Raw genomic sequence first — 18,283 nt, 5'->3', positions numbered from 1 at the left:
TTCTTCTTTTGAACTTGGTGTGTCTCGACCCAATGCTATCAGGTACCTTATAATTAATAAAGGGATACATATTTTGAGTTCATTTTCAGTCAATTTTATGTTTACCTGTCCATATTCCTATTTATTTTGACAAAACAACAAAACCAATTTCCCAAAGTTGAAGTTAAAACTTAAAACTGCTGTTCTGCTCTGCTGTACTGCTGACAGACGACTCAATGGGAGTCAAATTGAAATTATAGTAAATAGTACCGAATAATCTACATATTGATCCGGGTAGTACTTTCGTATCAAAATCATGGAATAGTACCGAATGCGGTACCTTGTACCTTAACGGCAGCACTGCTGTGAGGTCATTTATTACACTCTTTATGTGAACCGAGCATCAACTCGAATGCAGCATGTACTTTTGACTTTTCTTCTATGACGTTTGATGTAGGATGTCGGTGATTTCACCACAGAATAGTAAACAATTTCACAGTTGACCAATGTAACGTTGAGAGATACAAAAATGTTTATTATTTTTATTTGTGTTTGTTTAGAATTAAGTTGAAAATAACCACAGTTTTTTCATGTGTACTATTTCCCTTCTGAAAAAAATAACATTACAGAATCAAACTGAAAAGTATGGAATATAAAAAATATTTTTTTGTCGGATTTCTGTGTGTTACCAATGTATTAGGGGCAACTGAATTCATGAAGGGATTACCAATAGAAATGCGACCAACAGCTCAGAAAAAAATTGAAACTGCCAATGTACTTAATGGTGATGGTTCTCAAATTTCTTTTTACATAGAATCATCAGATCAGGAATCCAAGAATAATGAACCTAAGAAAGACCTTGAAAGTAATCAGCAAACTGATGATCATTCGAAGAATCAGGAAAAGCTCGGCAAAGTTAGTGTAAAAAAACAACTGGACCAAAAATATTCACATGTGAATAATCCTGTACAAAATAAAAATAATTCAATTGTGCAAACCTCAGAGAAAAGTAACACAATTGATTCTGTTGAACCACAAAACATTGAAAGTGGTGCTGTGATGAGAGGAGTATTGGTTTTTGTTGGAATTGGAATGCTATTTTTGGTATATGTAGGCTGTAAAACTTATAGGTAAAGAGTAAATGACACATTTTTTGATTTATTACTCTTGTTTATGTTCCAGGAGAAAACCCAATGTTAAGGTACGTAAATATGGAGTTCGAACCAGAAGATCAGATGTGGAAATGACACCTTTGCCCCTGCTAAATGAGGATGAAGAAGATGAAACTGTTTTTGATGTGGGAACATTGAACAGGACTTGAGTTTTGATGTTTTCTAATGGAAAATCAAAGTCAATTCAGTATCCTACTTGTACAGTTAACATTACTAATTTATTACCTGAAATAAAATACTTTCTTGATTTTATGTTTGTGTGGGATTTACTGATGAATTTAGAACTCTAGCAGTTGCCTACTTAATTTCTAGATGGCAGTGTAGCACAATTTTTTTTTGTAGATATTACTGTGTCATTTTGAAGTATCAGGAACGCTTTACTATAATGGGATATAATACTTTCAATTGGGGAATTATAAGTGTTCACTTGTATAAAATTCTGAAATACATTACGAATTCTTCAAAAAAAGGATACGTTGACAAACAAATGACAAAAAAAAAAAGAAGATTAAATCTTCCTTTCGAAGATGATCACTTGGTGATCGAAACACGTGTCGAGGTGTTAAAAATAACGATTTGGTGTTGGGAAAAACCTCCAGTAATATTCATTACTACACCAAAGGTTCCAAACAGTGCATCATAAATTCTTTAATTTGCCTAAACGGTCATCACCAGTTTTATACTCGGACAATAAGCTATAATCATTCTTTTATTGACTTAAACAGTCATCACTAGTTTCTATGAAGTAAATTAGCTTACATTGAAATGTTGTAAGGTAACAAATGTATCTTAAAATTGAATAGAGAAGCTGTTCTACTAGGGCCTTTCTTTACTATGGAATCTGGTAACTTTAGAACGATATCAGAAATATTAACCAAAGTTTCGTCTATCATATCAGAGAACACAAATGTTCCAGTTGGCTTAAGCTTTAAAAAAGAGACAAGAAAGTCGTTCTGGCTATTGTGTTATTTTGACACTATTTTTCCAACAAAATGCTTATGAGGTTACTTCTTTCCTACATTAATTACCTTTGTTATCACATGGTCACCATCATGAACTTATTTACTGCAGGTGGGGCAGTATTAACAATGTCATCATTAGATGATTCCATGGTAGATCCTTCAGAATTGAATGCTTTCTGTAATAAAATATTAGCAGAAGAATTTTGAATTGAAAAGTCTGATTCTGTAGATATAGACCTTTTCCTTTTACTTGGTTTCTTGATGGGATTAACAGTTATGCCTATCAAATTTTGAGCAGTTTTCAGATCTTTTGCGCGTTTTCGTTTCTCTTTTTTAGATTTGCTTCATCTTTAGCTCTTTGCAGCTCTTCTATTCTTTGTTTTTCTTATTGATAATTACTCTTCCAACACGTCAGATATCGCAGAAGCCACAGAAACTTCATCGATGAAAGTTCTCTCCGTTTTGCATTTAAATGTTCGAACCATTTTTCTATAAAGTCATAAAAATATGTAATTCTTACATGAACATACATTTAACAAATTATTGGTCTGTCGGTAGCCGGGCGGTTCGACGTGGGTGCTTTGTTCACTCAGTCGATTGGCCGATGTGTGAGTCGATGGTTCAAGCCCCAGGCTGAACGCTCGATTTTCACTTGCTATGGTCCAATCCGTGTTAGGAATCACACGTTAAAAGGTAAGACCGTAGCTCGAACAAGTTTCGACTTCTGAGGGTGGTTGTTCGTAGGGGTGCGATAGCTGGTTAACGGAAAAACATATTTTAAATATATTTTTCAACATTGATACGTATCTGTGTGCCCCGATAGCACTTGCATCAATGTTCCCCTGCTTACTACAATCGAAATGAATATTTTATAAAATTAAAGCAACAAATATTCTAAAAAAAATTGAAGTCTACATAATGTAACCATATATATGTACTTACCAAATATCCTAATATATCACAGGCAACGCTAAATATATGAGAAGAATCACATCCGGAAAACAACTTATGAAAATGTTGTTGCGAACGTCAGAAACGCGCTAGTGTGCGTGTAGGGTGTATGATTCAAAGACTACAGTTAGTTGGTGTACTCTTTGGTATGTGATTACCTTCCTATATGTGACGGGCGGCTCTTCTAGCGCGTTTTTTTTCGATGTGTATTGACTGTATCTATGTGCCCCATGTATCAATGCACCCCATCTCCCCCTACCCATTTCACGACATCAAGTCCAATGGATGTTTGATAAAACTTGGATGGCGCGCGATCCGTCCTATTTGAATATGATTTTAAATCCCAATTATAGATTCAGCAAGTTGTTGGAAGTGCACAAAAGTTGCTATGTCTATAGAGCATGATTTATTCTAGTAACTCTGTTCAATGTGCTTCGGAATTTTCTCGTTTCTTTTATAATTTTTTACGTTTTATTGTATAATTTCTGTTGGATGGTGAATCAATTTCTTTTATAAAAACAGAAACCTGAATCTTTGTGTGCGAACAAGAGAAGAATGTTGATTGTGAGAATTCAAAAAAATTAAAAAGAAGTACTATCAAAGACTACAGAATACTATGGTAAACTTTGGTACTATGCCTGGAAGCATGTTCTACGAAATATCCCCACAAAAATTAATTCATTTGTCGAATAATTTTTTCCCAGTTTCAATCACATGCTAGGAATATTTTTTTCAATAAAAGATATATAATTACCTACATATGCATGTTATTATTTTTATATGACCTTAATCACAAGATATTTTTACTTACATAAATGAATTCTGATTATATGTTTATTTAGGTATACTTTTTATTCGGATGCGAATTAGAGCTTTCCACATATTATTACAGGATTTCCAAATATGTGCAGAAATCACCTCTAACAAAAATTTGGTTTATTGATCATTCTTCACAGATTTGGCATACTGGCACTTCTGCAGAGAGGTAAATAAAACTCCACTTGAAAGAGTCAAATGCATTTGTGAACCTAGAATCTTCTCAAGGAACTCAATCATCTGAAAAAAGCTTAAAGCTTTCAAAGGGAATGAGTGTAGCGAAGCTGATACCCAGAAATGAGAATGCCAAGGCTATTCCAAATAGGCCCGCCGGTAAAAAAAAATCCTGCCATATGTGAACTAAATCCTCAAGAGCTAAGGGCCTTAAGCAACAACGGGGGTTTACCGGATCCCTTGTAGCGGTGAATCGGTCTACAATGTAACTGCGAAGAGAAGTGTAAGTACCCGGCTCTCTGAAATAAATTGTCGCCTATATAGGGAAACAATAGAAACAGAAATAATTTTAAGAGGGAATTAACAATAATAAATATGGCTACCTGCACTTAATTGCTCTCATAACAGGTTATTTAATTCAACCAACAGGAACGGAGAAACGCTCACCACCAACAGAATAAATTCGGAAACACAAACCAATTCTGTAGAATATGTTTCGAGGACACCCAAAACACAGCCAGCCAACCAGGAAAATAGCTTCAACGCAATTTATAAATTGTTTCTGTAGTATATACAATTATCAAGCCCATACAATACAATATCATGATAACCAAACACAAGTTATGTCCATACAAAATATTCATGTATATAATTGACATAAAAAATCTCTTAAATTAATCCACGTTAATCTATCAATGGTATTTCTATTAGCAAATGAATGTAATATAGAAAAGGTTATTTTTTTATAAAAGATATATTAGTTATTCGGGGAAACGCTTTTTGGCTTTCTAATAATCCATGATTATTCAAATACCTACCTACCTGCCATTAATATGGAAACACTCAAACAGACCATTGAAATCAAGAAACTTAAAAACCAACTTGAATTGATGGAACTGAAAAAAGACAATTCAGAAACTGAAAAAAGACAATTTGGAAACTGAAATAATATGCATATCAACTGATGATATATCGACAGAAAAAAATATCGTTCAGAAGATCACCAACGTTTCTGAATTTCCTCCAGCAGAACAAGCAGACAATGAAATAATTGATAATAAAGTCAGAAATATGCCAAATATATGAAACTATAGGTGCTAAAAATCCATTTCCACTATAAAAAACCTTGACAAATTTATTGCGAGACAGGTAGTTGAAAAAGGCTTCACACACTTTGATGGTAAACCTGAAGAATGGCCGGCCTGGGTTTATTACATAGTTCGGATGTGTGTATACCCTATCTAACTATTCCTCTGAGAAAAAATGTTAAAACTCTAAAAATTCATGCATGGAAAAGACAAACTTGCAGTATCAGGAATGATGACTTCACCATCTAACATAGATTTAATTTTGAGGTTGAGGACCCTAGGCGTCTTGAATGCCCAGATCAAATAGGTAATCTATACGGATGCATCACCAAAATAAAAATGTTATTTTATATCAAACAATATAATATGGACTTGAAATATTGACTTGAAAGAGTCAATATACAAGATTTTTCCTTTTGGTTGGATGAAAAAGCTTCCGCAACATGTTTCGCAAATTTTCCAAGAAATTTTATAATTCTAATCGGAAGCAGACCCTTTCACAACATGAAAAAGGAATGAAAGTAGGTACGCTGATGACTTTCTCTGATCATGGAAAAAGTTACAAAATATGTAAATATTGCTACTCTAGAGGTCATATTATCTCAAAATGAAGACTGTCGCAATATACAGACAATAAGAATATGATACAAATCTCAAATTATGCTTTTCATGCCTCCCTAATAACCATCAGACAATCAAATGTCGAGTAAAATGTCAGTGTGGAATCAATGGCTGCAAAATAAATCACCATCGATTAGTCCATAAAGATATCCAGGTAAAGATAATACTTGAGACGCAAAATTCCAGTCAACGAACGATAAAGGTAAAGCTCTACAACGATGAGGGTACTGTTCATACAGTGGAGAAATAATATGATCTCGAGACATGAAGTCTCTTCTTGTTTACAACTCAAATCATACGAAAAACTGATGGGAAAGGCTTCCACATATCTGAGGAATTCGTTTTTCTAAAATTGACGAACAACCGATGATATTACTTGGACGAGATAGTATCCACTTGACCGTTCCAAAAAAAGTTATCCACTCTTATAGCTCGCAAAGATTCCTGTGACGGAACGCACAAGAACTCGATGCATATGAAATGCAAGTCATGACTTTTGGGACAACGTGCTTACTCTCTTGTGCTCAGTTTGTGAAGAACTTGAATACAGAACAGCTAACAGACCGAAAATAAATTTTTAAAGCCATACTAAAGAAGCATTTTCTTGACGATTACTTTGCACATACACTGTAGACCAAGCTCTCCACATCATTTCCGAAGTTAAATGTAACAAAAAGATAGGATTTGAACTAGTTAAATATATATACAGCAAATACCTAATGAATATTTTATCTGAAAACAACGAATTCCAAAAAGACTCAGACTGCGATCACCAAACAGCGATTTTTGGGACTTTTGTGGAATACAGATATCGACATTTAACTCCAAATTACCAAAATTGACAACCGACAAAAAGAAAAGTTCCCAAGACAACAATGTTCATTTTTGACCCTCTTGGACTTATTGTGAAATTTACAATTGAAACACACGTATCCTAATGCAAGATATTATTTGGCATTCTATTATGGGATGGGACGACCATGTAGATGAGGATCTGAATCGACACTGACTGATGTAGAAAACATATTAATCAACATTAAAAACCTTTAAAATCCTATTTATGCTATTTTTTGAGTTGGAGCTTCACGTATTTCGCGATGCCAGCTAAAAAGCTTTCGCTACTGCCGCTTACCGGAAGATATTGACCTTCGACAGTGTAGAGATAACTTTTATTATAGGTCGTGCTAGAGTCGCTCTGACAAAACCTATTTCGATTCCAATACTGGAACTCCGAGGTGCTGTAATAGCAAAATGATCCACAAATATATATGTGGACAGACTCGACCAAGAAAACTTGGACAATTTGATCTCGCCGAATCGGGGAGATTACTCCCCGATTCGGTGAGTAATTACTAACCCTAAGGACTAGCGTTGGGTCCACTCTAAGCTAAACGCCGCATACATTGCAACTAGGACAAACATGACGGACAAGAATAATATCTCATCAGTTCACATTTCAACACAAGAAATACTGCTGCCAGATATTAATTACGTAGCCCGAGTTTTACGAGAAACTGCTTGGATTTATGAATTTTCTCGGACTATGATTTCAATAATAAAAAAGTTGGATGAAGTATATCCTTTATGTCTGACATTCACACTGACAGCTTTGCTGATGAACTTCAGTATCTGATAAAAAATAAGCCTTTGAGGAGTCAAAGTCCTCTAAATAATCTAAGATACTACTGAAAAATATATTGTATAGCGTGTTGCGTTCTTGTAAAACTGTATAGTGAAAATCTCACAATAAAGTGTTTCTTAAATATATTTCGGACTAATTTTTGTAAACATTGGACGTAGGCAAGAAAAAAATATGTTATTTTTTTTTAGAGAACACGTTGTATATTGAGCTGTTTCCATTGGAATTTTTTTCTTGTTGATAAAAAAAAGAGGAATTTTGACATTCTTCTTGAAAAGTCGATATTTTTTCTTATTTGTAACGACTAAAGTTATTGAAGCTGTTTTGAAAGTACAGAGAGTTGTTCAGAGATTCGACAATGAAAAATTTTCAGATATAAAGAATGTAATCAACTTCTATAAAAACAATGTTCAAAGATGTGTAAATCATGTTCAAAAGTTTCTTTCAGATACAAACAGTAAGAAGAATGCTATACGAAATAACTGATTTCAAATATAAATATTGAATCATATATGGAAATCACTTTTTCTTATTCATTCAGTGCTCCAATGATCCCTGATAGTACTGAATCAGAAATGTAATATTTGAAAAGTATTAATATTAAAAATTCATTGGTGTGAAAAATAATCAAACTTCCAGTGTACTTTCAAGTTTCAGGTGAAAACACTTGTCTTCATTTGCTCATTCCTATAGGTGGGATTAATTTAACTAACCGTAAGAATGCTTTTACAAACTGTTGTTGTGACATGAACAGAATTTCTTTTTCAGTCACATCAAGTCATAATTTTATGAAATAAATGAATGCGTCTTGTAAAGTTATGGAAAACTTCTCTATGTAAGTTGAAATTTGAATTGCGAATAAGTAAAAGACTTCATATATTTAGGTTGCTTCGAATGGACTTTTTCTTTCAGTTTGTATATGAAAGACATTTCTGCCTACCTACATATCTCTATAAAGAGTTTTTATTATGTTGTTTACTTTCTTCAGTTCTTCTCTAGGTTCTTTTTGTATAATGAAAAAAATTATGTAATTGAAAAGGCAAAACAAGTTTTCCCAAAAATTAGATTTTTTTGAAATTATATATAATCTCTTTCAAAATTGTTGTTGCTCTTTATATTCTAATAAGAAAGTTTTACATTATACATGATCATTTTCTTGAGAAGTCTTGTAAACTATTTCCAGTGCATTAGTGATGGTTCTAACATCCCCTTCAATTGTCTTTGCCCAATTCTCCACATCACCTAGTTCCTTGAGTGCTCCACTGAAAGATTCAACTAAGCTGAGCCATTGCTGAGTCTGCTTTGAAAAGTTTGTTGCACTAGCATGAAGTTGTTTAGCTTCTGCATCTAATTTTTTCTGGTTCAAATAGGCCTGAGCTACTCCAACATTCAGATGATCTACCAGAGCTTGCGTAAGATCGTTTGCTGCAGAACATGCTTCCTTTCGTTTAACTTCCTGCATTTCTTTTTTCATAGATTGTTTGGTTTGGTGCTCTTTAACCATTGAAGACAACATTTTGTATTAGTCTGGGTGTGTTTCATAAACAAAATAAATATTTAGTTTGTCAATGGTATGGTTTAAAACGTTTGAAATTTTAGAACCAAAGAGTGGTGGGGCAGGATATGTTCATTTAATATAAAATATCAAAATCATGCACTAATTTGAAATTTTCCCTAACCTCAATATCGCAAAATACACAAATTGTTAAATTATTCTCTCTCTCTATCTATTTTGGATGATTAGTAAATGTAAATATCTCCCACACTTCCACAACACAGTAGAAACACAGAATAGTAAACTATTCTGTGAAGTCTAATCAACAAATTCAAAAACATTAAAAATAGGGATAAAGGTCCTAAAAATATGAGCGATAGCTCATTCGATTCGGAATCACCTCTAGAAAAATGTTTTTGGAGGATTTTGGTGCAGATAAAAAATTGCAATTGTTATTAACAAAATAAGATTTAAAAAAATGGTATTTAGTTTTTCGTTAATAACTCAAAACTTATTAATATTTAAGCAACTTTGACAAAAGCTCGTTGAAGAGGAGGAAATTTCCGATAAAAAAATCCCGACTCCCGAAACTCTATCTCCATTATTTATAATTTAATTTGACGTTGAAAATAGGGTTCCCCGCGTTTGTTTCGGCATGCGCGCGCTGACACTAAAGAGAGTTTATCAAAAGAAATAATTTTTTCATAACATAAAATGTCATTTTAAAAACTTGAAAAATCTAGTGTCTTCTGAACACTTCAATGAATCGAGTCCCGTAGTAAATAAAGTTTTATCACTATTTTTCAAAAAGTTATTCAATTGTTAACCAACAAATTTTTTCCCAATCTCCGTTGACATAAATAATGGTATAAAAGATATGAATAATTGGCCTATAAACTTCGTGGAGCCCTTTTGATATATGATTCATACGATCCTGCGATAAAAGTTCATAAAAATTTATTAATTTGGTAATTATTATTTTTTATAACTATTGCAAAATGAAATATCTAAAAATTGTTGATAAATTTTTTTCTTTCAATTGATATTTAGCTATGTCTGTTTTTACATTAAACAATGGCCGTTATTAACATAGGATATGAATTTTTTATGCCATTTCTTTATTAAATTGTTTTAAACAAATAGAGAAATTCAATATTTTTGGAATTTTTTTTTTGCTATTTTGTTGTCTAGAGATGATTATGATTTTTTTTTATTTTTTCGAAACAAATACTCTATATGAACACTGAAATATACAGAAGATACTTTATTCTGTTGATATCAAAATTCTCCATAACTTTCAGTAGATAGTATCAAATAGTCATAGACTCTGTGGTAAAAAACACAAAATTCATGATTCTTTGATTGCTGAACTGTGACATTTCATCTTTCATTTTAATTTTTTTTATACTAAATAAACTGACTTCTGTGCGACATGAACGAATGAAGAAACACTATAAAAAATATTCCTTTTTTTTGTGTAATTCAACACGGGTATTTTCTCCACTGACTTCATGTAGTTTTTGTGAACTGGTGGATATGTCGGATATCATTTTCAATGTCAATTTTATTGAAAAATTGAAAAATATGATAATTTTCAAATGGTAAGGCTGATCGGGTTGCTGCCAAAACCAGTAAGATTACAATTTTTTCAGTAAAAACACGCTAATTTTAACTCCGTAATGCGGTTACCGTGTAGTAGTGAGAGATTTTAAAAAATTGTTATATAAAAAATCTAAAACTGAAATTTTGATCTTTTGAAAATTTATATGGATTTAAAAAACTAATAGATGTATTTGATCTCAAAAATATCTGCGCGTCGCTTCTACGGTAAGAAGCACATAATTATTCGAGAGAAAACCAAAAACATTGACTCAACTATTCGTTTAATAGACAAGACAGAGACACTGGCCGAGTTTAAGATTGGTTTGGTAGAAATTATTGTTACATAACAAAATTTAACATTCAATTCAAATATTACAGTAACTAAATACAACCCCCATTTGATCGTTAACTTTTTTTGTTGTGCTGTTTATGATAAAAATGTCGGTATAATCGGAAACAGCCTAAAGTGTACCAATAATACAGGAATTTGAAGATAGCAATCTATTTAAATTTCAATTAAGATTTTGAAATGGTTTTCAATGGTAACATATAAGTATAGACTTCTCAGGAAAAATATTTACTGTTTTATAAAGATTATTCATAATAAATAAAAATAGTTGCGTTGCAGAGAACAATACAGGGTGTAACAAATTTAAGAAAAAAGTCTATATAAACTTGTGTCCGAAAATGCCTCGTTTTGGAGATACAGGGTGTTGAAATTAAATTTTATTTGTTCGTTTTTCAAAAATAACTTCAATAAGTTATTTGCACGAAATTTGGTACCCAGGGCACTGCCGTCGCTGTCATTATTTATTTCAAATTGCCCTAACTTGTTTGACAGTAAACTTTTGGTACTTTTCATGAAAAAACTAATTCCCACACCTTTTCCAAGTAAAAAATTACCTTTTCTCAATAACGCTGGAGGTGATCGTTTTCGAAATATTTACAATTTTCTATATCGATGCATATTACTCAGTTCCTAGATAGTGAAGTTGCTGAGAACATTATAAAAACTAAAACTAAGTATGTGGTGGATCTTGTCAAAATAAACAACTCTTTTCTATAAAATGTTTATCGAAGAATCATTCATTTCACATATACAAATTGTTGAAATTTTTCAAAACATGCTTGGTTTTTGTCATTTTGTCAGTTTTTTGTAATTTTAGTTATACGTTTTGTAGGTAATAAACGGTAATTTCTTCCCAGCAGAACTGTAATCGTTCAAAATATTTCTGGCAACACTGCTTGTGACCATTGTGATGTGCGACGTGCTGCTGTTTGACTGTTTGACATTTGGTGTCTTGCTGTGATGTGTATATTACTGTATTACCATTTGTTTATTTATAGAAATGATTTATTATTGAATGTTAAATTCCTATTCCTATAAGTGACCAGAAATTGTATCGGCATCCTTCATTTTGGTTGAATTTTTCAATTTGTATATTTATAAATACTCACCATATTAAAATGAGTAAAAAACAGTCCAGTGATTTTGAGATTGCTCCTCTTAGACCATTAGATGATTTTTTGATGGAAGCTGCTAGATTTCAAATACCAAATATTAAAGACTTTGAGAAATGGGGCAATCGAGTTACAAGCAATCTTCTGTACTACCAAACCAATTACTTCCTGATGTCCATTTTGATTTTTGTTTTAGTTGGGTAAGAATTTTTTTTATTTTCTTGTGTGAGAACTATTTCTCCACAACTTTTTTCAATTTAATATTTTCAGACTAATACATCCGGTGAAAATGGCTTGTGGATTTTTAGCGACTGCAGTTATTTTCATGATTTTTGTTTATGTAACAAATGAGAAAGCTACTGCTGCACGTTTCAAGAGAAACCACCCTATCCTTTCAGTATTTATAATCTTTGCTGGTGGTTACTTTGTGGCCTACATGTTGCAGTCTCTACTTGTATTTTTTCTAGGTATCCTTCTACCAGTTTCAGGTAAGAAAGTTTTATTCATCCCTATATTTTCAGTGTTATATTGATAGAAAATTGAGAACAAATTGTCAAAAAATGTATTTCTCAACAAAAATATTTCTTGTTAGTATACGACATTTTTTATATAAGTTTTACTGATGTTTATTAAATGAATTTAGTTTTTTACTATCCCTTGTGAAATTGAGTGATATTCCTAAGAATTTTCTTTTTGAGAATTGAACTGGTAATGATATATTTATAAATATACCCAATGATATGTAAAATCTTCAGCAGCGGGAAATTTGCAACCCATGCAGTGGATGAAGAAGTTATTAGAACCTGTTCATGCTTGTCCATATAAATATATCAAGATATCTTGCCATCTCACCTATTTACCTATATCATTTAAAAAAATTTTTTAATATGAATATATTCATGGGATGAAAGTAACAATTAACTAACATTGGCTCAATTGTATCAATTGTTTTAGCAATATTTGTCCATGCTTCCTTGAGGCTCAGAAATATCAAAAACAAAATTGTGAATAAAGTGGAAAATTTGGGACTCACTAGAACTCCAATGGGATTTTTTCTTGAAGAAATTGGATTGGATAGCGATTTGTTTTGAGAAAAACTGTGGTTTGAAGCAACGTCTTTTAACATTGTGTGATTTGATATGTGATTGGTTTCAAAAATTTTTTTTCAATGAATGACTTTTTTATTCCAAGGTTTTATTTCTTGGTTTTTATTTCATATTCATATTTTACTAACTATATGTACTGAGAAATAATCATTGTATAATATTATAAATATATCTAGTCTTTCATCCAGTCAGTATATACTCCAAATCTTTCATATTCAATTTAATGAATATAAAGTATATGTTAGTAACTGTAGTTTATGCTCAGATATTAAAGTTGAAAAATCATTTATTTGAAAGGTTTCAATCAAATACCTTCATTTCCCAGTAACTTTAGATTATCTCAGTTGTTAGACATTCTTTTTTTATATCCAATATGTATGTATATTTATTTGTGTCAACAGCTTTGATCTTCTTGAAAAGTAGATTGCAGCTATTTCTGTCATTCAATTAGAACATTTAAGGATATATTTTGAATTTTCATTTCAAACTGATCAATGGCATAAGATGAATGTAGTACTCCTTTATTTTCTAGATTTCTGAAGGTCAGATTGGATTCGTTTGTTGAATTTTGTTTATCTTGCTAAAAAAATTTTTTTGTAATAGAATTTTTCAGTGGACCGTTCTTTTAAATCATTGAGTAATTGAGGTCATTGTCACTTTTATCTTTGGCATTGAAGAGGCTCTTGAAGTCACTATTGATGTAGGTCATAAGTAAATGAATACCAAACTCAACAACAAATGTTACATATCATTTTCTTTTTGGAAAACCAAAGTTGAAAAAAACCTGTTTCTTTACCTTTGAAATGATAAAGGAAAAGTACTCTTTGACAGAATATATTTGTATTGTGAATTGAGAGTTGAATTCTCAAAAATTCTCTTATGCAATAATGAGAGCAAAAGAAACCATTTTGTAGAAATAGTTTTGCAAAATAGAAACCCCGGGACGCCTGGGAGCCGAGTACTAATTACAGTAGGGAAGACAATGAAAGTTATTTATAAAAACCAAATATACCTTCTTGAACAGTAAACTGCTTTGGTGACACACACATAAAATACTTTGGGAAAAAACCGTTCGGTTTTCTACTTCTCTGTCATCAAACAAAAAATGTGGACACTTCCAAAGGAAAGAAAATCGGAATTAACTACAATAAAAACTCTTTATAAATATAGTTATAATAGAGAATATGCAGAAGTTTTTTTCAGACACAAACTGCAACGAAATTCCCTTTCAAAATACTTTCATAACCTTGAATTACACGAAAATAACTTTTTCCCACTCAGTTTGAACTACAAACATTCGTTATAAAATTTAAACATATCATCCCTAGTATTGCTACATAATTTGATATATGAAAGTATTGATATAAAATGTCAAATACATGGAACACTGTCATCCTCGATGGTGTACCTTGAAGTTTCGGAAGAGATTTCTTATCACGTTACTGTTTTGGATAACATTACAACACGAAGCACTAATTTATTTCATACCATTACATCTGTATACCACCCGAAGAGACAAAATTGCTCTTGTCAAGATGACAGTAGGTATACAAATTCATACGGTCAGTTGATTCAGCCTAAGTAATTTCATTCAAATTGAAAGTAGTTTTTTGACAGTTTTTTCGTCCAAAAGCAAAACATTTTCTTAAAAAACCAATATGTCCTAAAAATATTTTCCTGTCAATTTAAATAAAGATAATGTTACTTTTCCCGTAGGTTCGGCAATAATTCACCACACTATAGGATTAAATCCGACTTTATCTCATTACTACACTAACAATACAACAAAAACGTTCTAACTGAACTTAGGACGAATACTCAAATGTATCACCTTATTAGCTCACTTTGTACTGCACTTTCAATTACACTTCCTCCTCTGTCTGTTGGTAGTGCTTATATATCTCGATGGAAGTCTTCGGAAGCCGATGGTATTATTCTCAAAACGTAGGATAATTTACAAAAATATTCTAAAACGAAAATTTTAAAAGTTACAATCCAAAATTGAGTTTTTAAATACAGGTACAAAAACTAGTACATATTAATTATTAAAACAAATTTTTTATATCAACAAATTCCCATCAGCCACAAGAGTTATTAGCTACATTTCTATTTACAACATTAAATTTTACAAATTGCAGCTGATAAAAAGTAAACATTATGGTAAGTGGAACAACCAAGGCTTTTGTGAAATTAATATAAGATTAAGAAATATAACAAATCTTTCGCTATCTCAACTTTCTCCTGTCTTTCACAGCCTGTCATTCTGGTGTAGCTGGCATTTTTTTCCACCTGGGAGCTATCTGAGTTGTACATTGCTTCTGAGTCTCCAGAAAACACTGCAGCCCTATAAGCGCTTATTGCGTTCCTCCCCTATCTTTCTTATGACAATTCTAACAATATTGTTTCCTGTACTAGTTTGTGGCACGTATTTTGTCAACAGGTATTTGTTACTGAAGGTAGTATCACATACTTTACATCTATTTCATCTCCGGTTGTGAGTTGTCCATGTGTTAGCCGTGTATGGCCTATGCTTAGGTACTAGAAGACTTGTTTTTTCACTGGGAGGTTTTTCCGTGGAAGAACCAATTTCTTCACTTTAGAAGAATGGTTGTGGTGCTATTCCCAGTTAATAACTATTTATTTATGAATGGATTTCAGATCAGTAAAACTACTCTCGATTCTACAGGAGTAAGTAGAATAATAATAGCTTTTCTTGCTATTTTAGGTCTGCGTTTCCATTACCTTCGATTTCAACATGACATAAAACTAACTTGAATTTGATGATTGGCTGTGGCTGCCTCTGTCATCTGTACATGATAACTACTTCTACCCCTTTTTCTATTTTAGATGCATCAGAGTAGACTATATTGAAGTCTACATGATTCGTCTTCAAGTGATTAAAAGCTGATGTGATAACCCTATTGTCATCTGATTTTTTTTCTATCAAGACTGGTCTACAGGGATTTAAGGCATTGTCCAAGATAGTGATTGAGGATAATTTTGTGGGAAGGGAAGGTGATTAGATGTACATTGGCATTAACTAACAAAAAAATTTAAACATGTATTACAACTTTCCAAATAGTTTTTCACTTTTTTTCATCAATTCGTCAATTTCATCCAACTCACTTCTAGAATCTGATTCATCTTGTACCTATACTTCATGTGTGTTAAGGATATAATATTTTAAACCTAAACTGAAGTTACTAAAATTATTGCAAAATTTGGTAATTTTTCTCTCAAATTTTGTGGTGTTGCTTCTTGGACTTAGAAAGGCGAAGGTAACAAACATGTTTCCATTAAATCGATTTGATACACTGGATATAGTAGTTGAAGTTTGCAGCAACAAATAACTGGCTGGTCCGCCACTGCCCACCAATGTAACATAATAATCATCATAAGGGCATAATGAAACAATGATCAACATTACACCAATAATGTCTCTAAGTACCTATATTATCAATAACTGAGGGTGGATAATTTGCTGGCCATAAAAGGATCCCCCAAATATGACATTATAATCCGAATCGTTCATTTAAAAAATGTACAAGAATATTACCTACTGGATACACCAAACAAGCAATCTATTCTTATAAGGGTTAGTTTTTACTAATGCGATTTAAAAAAATCGCTGACTAAGGATTTCGATCAAACTTCATATTTGTATCTTTTTTTATGTTATTGCCTTCCTAAGGTATTTTACTCTTGTGTTTTTTCATAATATTTCATTGACTAAGGCCTTCCTATCAGAATGTTTTGATCAAACTTCATATTATCTCTTTTGACATGTTAATATTTCCACTAATGAGGAAAAGTTGAAATTACCCTTTTGGGGGGTAATTTACTCCTGTAATTTTGACCTACATTTTTTTATCAAACCATTTTTCTTCACATTTCTATAGCCTTTGGATTTGAGAAATTTCTTGGCAAAAAATGAAAATTAAACCAACCAAACCTCTTAACCTAACCTAACCCCCAAAAAGAGTAAATTCAGATTCAACTTTGCTCATTGGTGGCAAATAAAGAGAGATAAAATTATGAAGTTTAATCTCTCGACGCGTAAAATGAGACTGACCCAAAGTTCTAAACATGTTGAAAGAGAATGAATCGAAATCTGTCGCTCGTATTTTATTCAGATCTTTACCTAATTCATGAAACATAATGTAACAAATTTTTCAACAGATATCAATTCATTTCTAAATATAAATAACATTGAAAATTGAAGTAGCAATTTGACATTTTCAAGTTGCTTTTAAATGTACTCTGCACCTCCATGAATTGGAGGCTGAAACTTAGGATCTCTTTATTATTTTTTCATCAAGAGTGCCGTAGGTCGAAAGGTTGATTGCATATTAATTATGATGAAAACAATATCAAGTAAAATTCAAGAAAGTTTTCGAATTTGAGCTTGTGATTTTGATTATGAATGTCGGATTTGGGTATTCTTCTAAGTATTTTCTCCCTCAACAAACTGTATAGGGTTCGTTCAACATGACAAGGTTGGGAAATTTCATGTATTATGACATCAATTGGTTTCAAATTTTGTTAACCTACGTTACCTAACCTACTGTATACCTAAGTTACAAAATAATTAACTAGACACGAATTATTTTCTGTACCTTCGAATATTTACGCCAATATGAAACATATATGACATATAAATTGAAAGGGTTAGGTATATTTTTAGGAGTTACTTATTTTTGCATGTTTGTTAATTTTTGAAATTCATTGCTTCCTTTCTTTCTTTGGAAGATTCCCACATTTTTTTTGTCCCATATCACATATCACGGCATGTTTCGCTATCACAGTAGCTTTTTCGTAGTGAATGACGTACTGAAAGATCAAATCGTAAGGTGTAGTTTATGAAATTACAATGGATCTTTATCTAGCAACGGCCGATTCAATTAGAGAACCTAATAATTTAACAAGATACTCTGGTGACTCATCTAGCGTATTGTCATGTTAGTAAACTTGAGATTAATAGTTTGATTCATCGGCGAAACACCTTTTTTCATTTTCTTTTGATGCAGCGTTATTCTGCAAATAAGCTGAAAAGGTTCCACTCAATATAATGATATAATAAATAACTTAGGAACAATAATGTCATATCTATCCAATTCCTATGTCCTAGTTTCAAGTCACTGAACTTGTTTACTATCAAGTTCAATGATTCTAGTAGGTGTACAAAATTAACAAAATAATATCTATCTCCCAGATTAA

General features: G+C 31.9%; 3 protein-coding genes across 3 annotated transcripts; 2 read left to right on the top strand and 1 right to left on the bottom strand.

Moving 5' to 3' along the window:
- The first annotated feature begins 383 nt into the window (after positions 1-383).
- Positions 384-1,403, top strand: LOC111507596 (uncharacterized). Its single transcript, XM_023162971.2, has 2 exons — positions 384-1,109; positions 1,162-1,403. The coding sequence occupies exons 1-2, from the start codon at positions 625-627 to the stop codon at positions 1,298-1,300; spliced, it is 624 nt and encodes a 207-aa protein (XP_023018739.1). The 5' UTR covers positions 384-624; the 3' UTR covers positions 1,301-1,403.
- Positions 1,404-8,448: 7,045 nt separating this feature from the next.
- Blos1 (biogenesis of lysosome-related organelles complex 1 subunit 1) lies at positions 8,449-9,147 on the bottom strand. The gene has a single exon (XM_023162863.2). It carries the CDS (start codon positions 8,916-8,918, stop codon positions 8,541-8,543), a length of 378 nt encoding a protein of 125 aa, XP_023018631.2. The 5' UTR covers positions 8,919-9,147; the 3' UTR covers positions 8,449-8,540.
- Positions 9,148-11,791: 2,644 nt separating this feature from the next.
- On the top strand, positions 11,792-13,355 carry Jwa. The gene is made up of 3 exons (XM_023162748.2): positions 11,792-12,160; positions 12,231-12,448; positions 12,915-13,355. The coding sequence occupies exons 1-3, from the start codon at positions 11,967-11,969 to the stop codon at positions 13,049-13,051; spliced, it is 549 nt and encodes a 182-aa protein (XP_023018516.2). The 5' UTR covers positions 11,792-11,966; the 3' UTR covers positions 13,052-13,355.
- Positions 13,356-18,283: the final 4,928 nt, after the last annotated feature.

The sequence above is a fragment of the Leptinotarsa decemlineata genome, unplaced genomic scaffold (assembly GCF_025532065.1).
Source record: "Leptinotarsa decemlineata unplaced genomic scaffold, Ldec_3_MD MMD2_tig00000505_RagTag_RagTag, whole genome shotgun sequence".
Lineage (NCBI taxonomy): Eukaryota > Metazoa > Arthropoda > Insecta > Coleoptera > Chrysomelidae > Leptinotarsa > Leptinotarsa decemlineata.
The sequence above is the reverse complement of the archived record's forward strand: the minus strand, read 5'-3'. Positions and strand labels throughout refer to the sequence as shown.

What these genes read in the sequence shown, in the direction of transcription:
- LOC111507596 (XM_023162971.2), top strand. Translation starts at nt 625, where the DNA reads ATGGAATATAAAAAATATTTTTTTGTCGGATTTCTGTGTGTTACCAAT. An exon ending in GTAGGCTGTAAAACTTATAG is followed by an intron (nt 1,110 to 1,161) that starts GTAAAGAGTAAA and finishes TTTATGTTCCAG; the next exon opens with GAGAAAACCCAATGTTAAGG.
- Blos1 (XM_023162863.2), bottom strand. Translation starts at nt 8,918, where the DNA reads ATGTTGTCTTCAATGGTTAAAGAGCACCAAACCAAACAATCTATGAAA.
- Jwa (XM_023162748.2), top strand. Translation starts at nt 11,967, where the DNA reads ATGAGTAAAAAACAGTCCAGTGATTTTGAGATTGCTCCTCTTAGACCA. An exon ending in TTGATTTTTGTTTTAGTTGG is followed by an intron (nt 12,161 to 12,230) that starts GTAAGAATTTTT and finishes TAATATTTTCAG; the next exon opens with ACTAATACATCCGGTGAAAA. An exon ending in TATCCTTCTACCAGTTTCAG is followed by an intron (nt 12,449 to 12,914) that starts GTAAGAAAGTTT and finishes CAATTGTTTTAG; the next exon opens with CAATATTTGTCCATGCTTCC.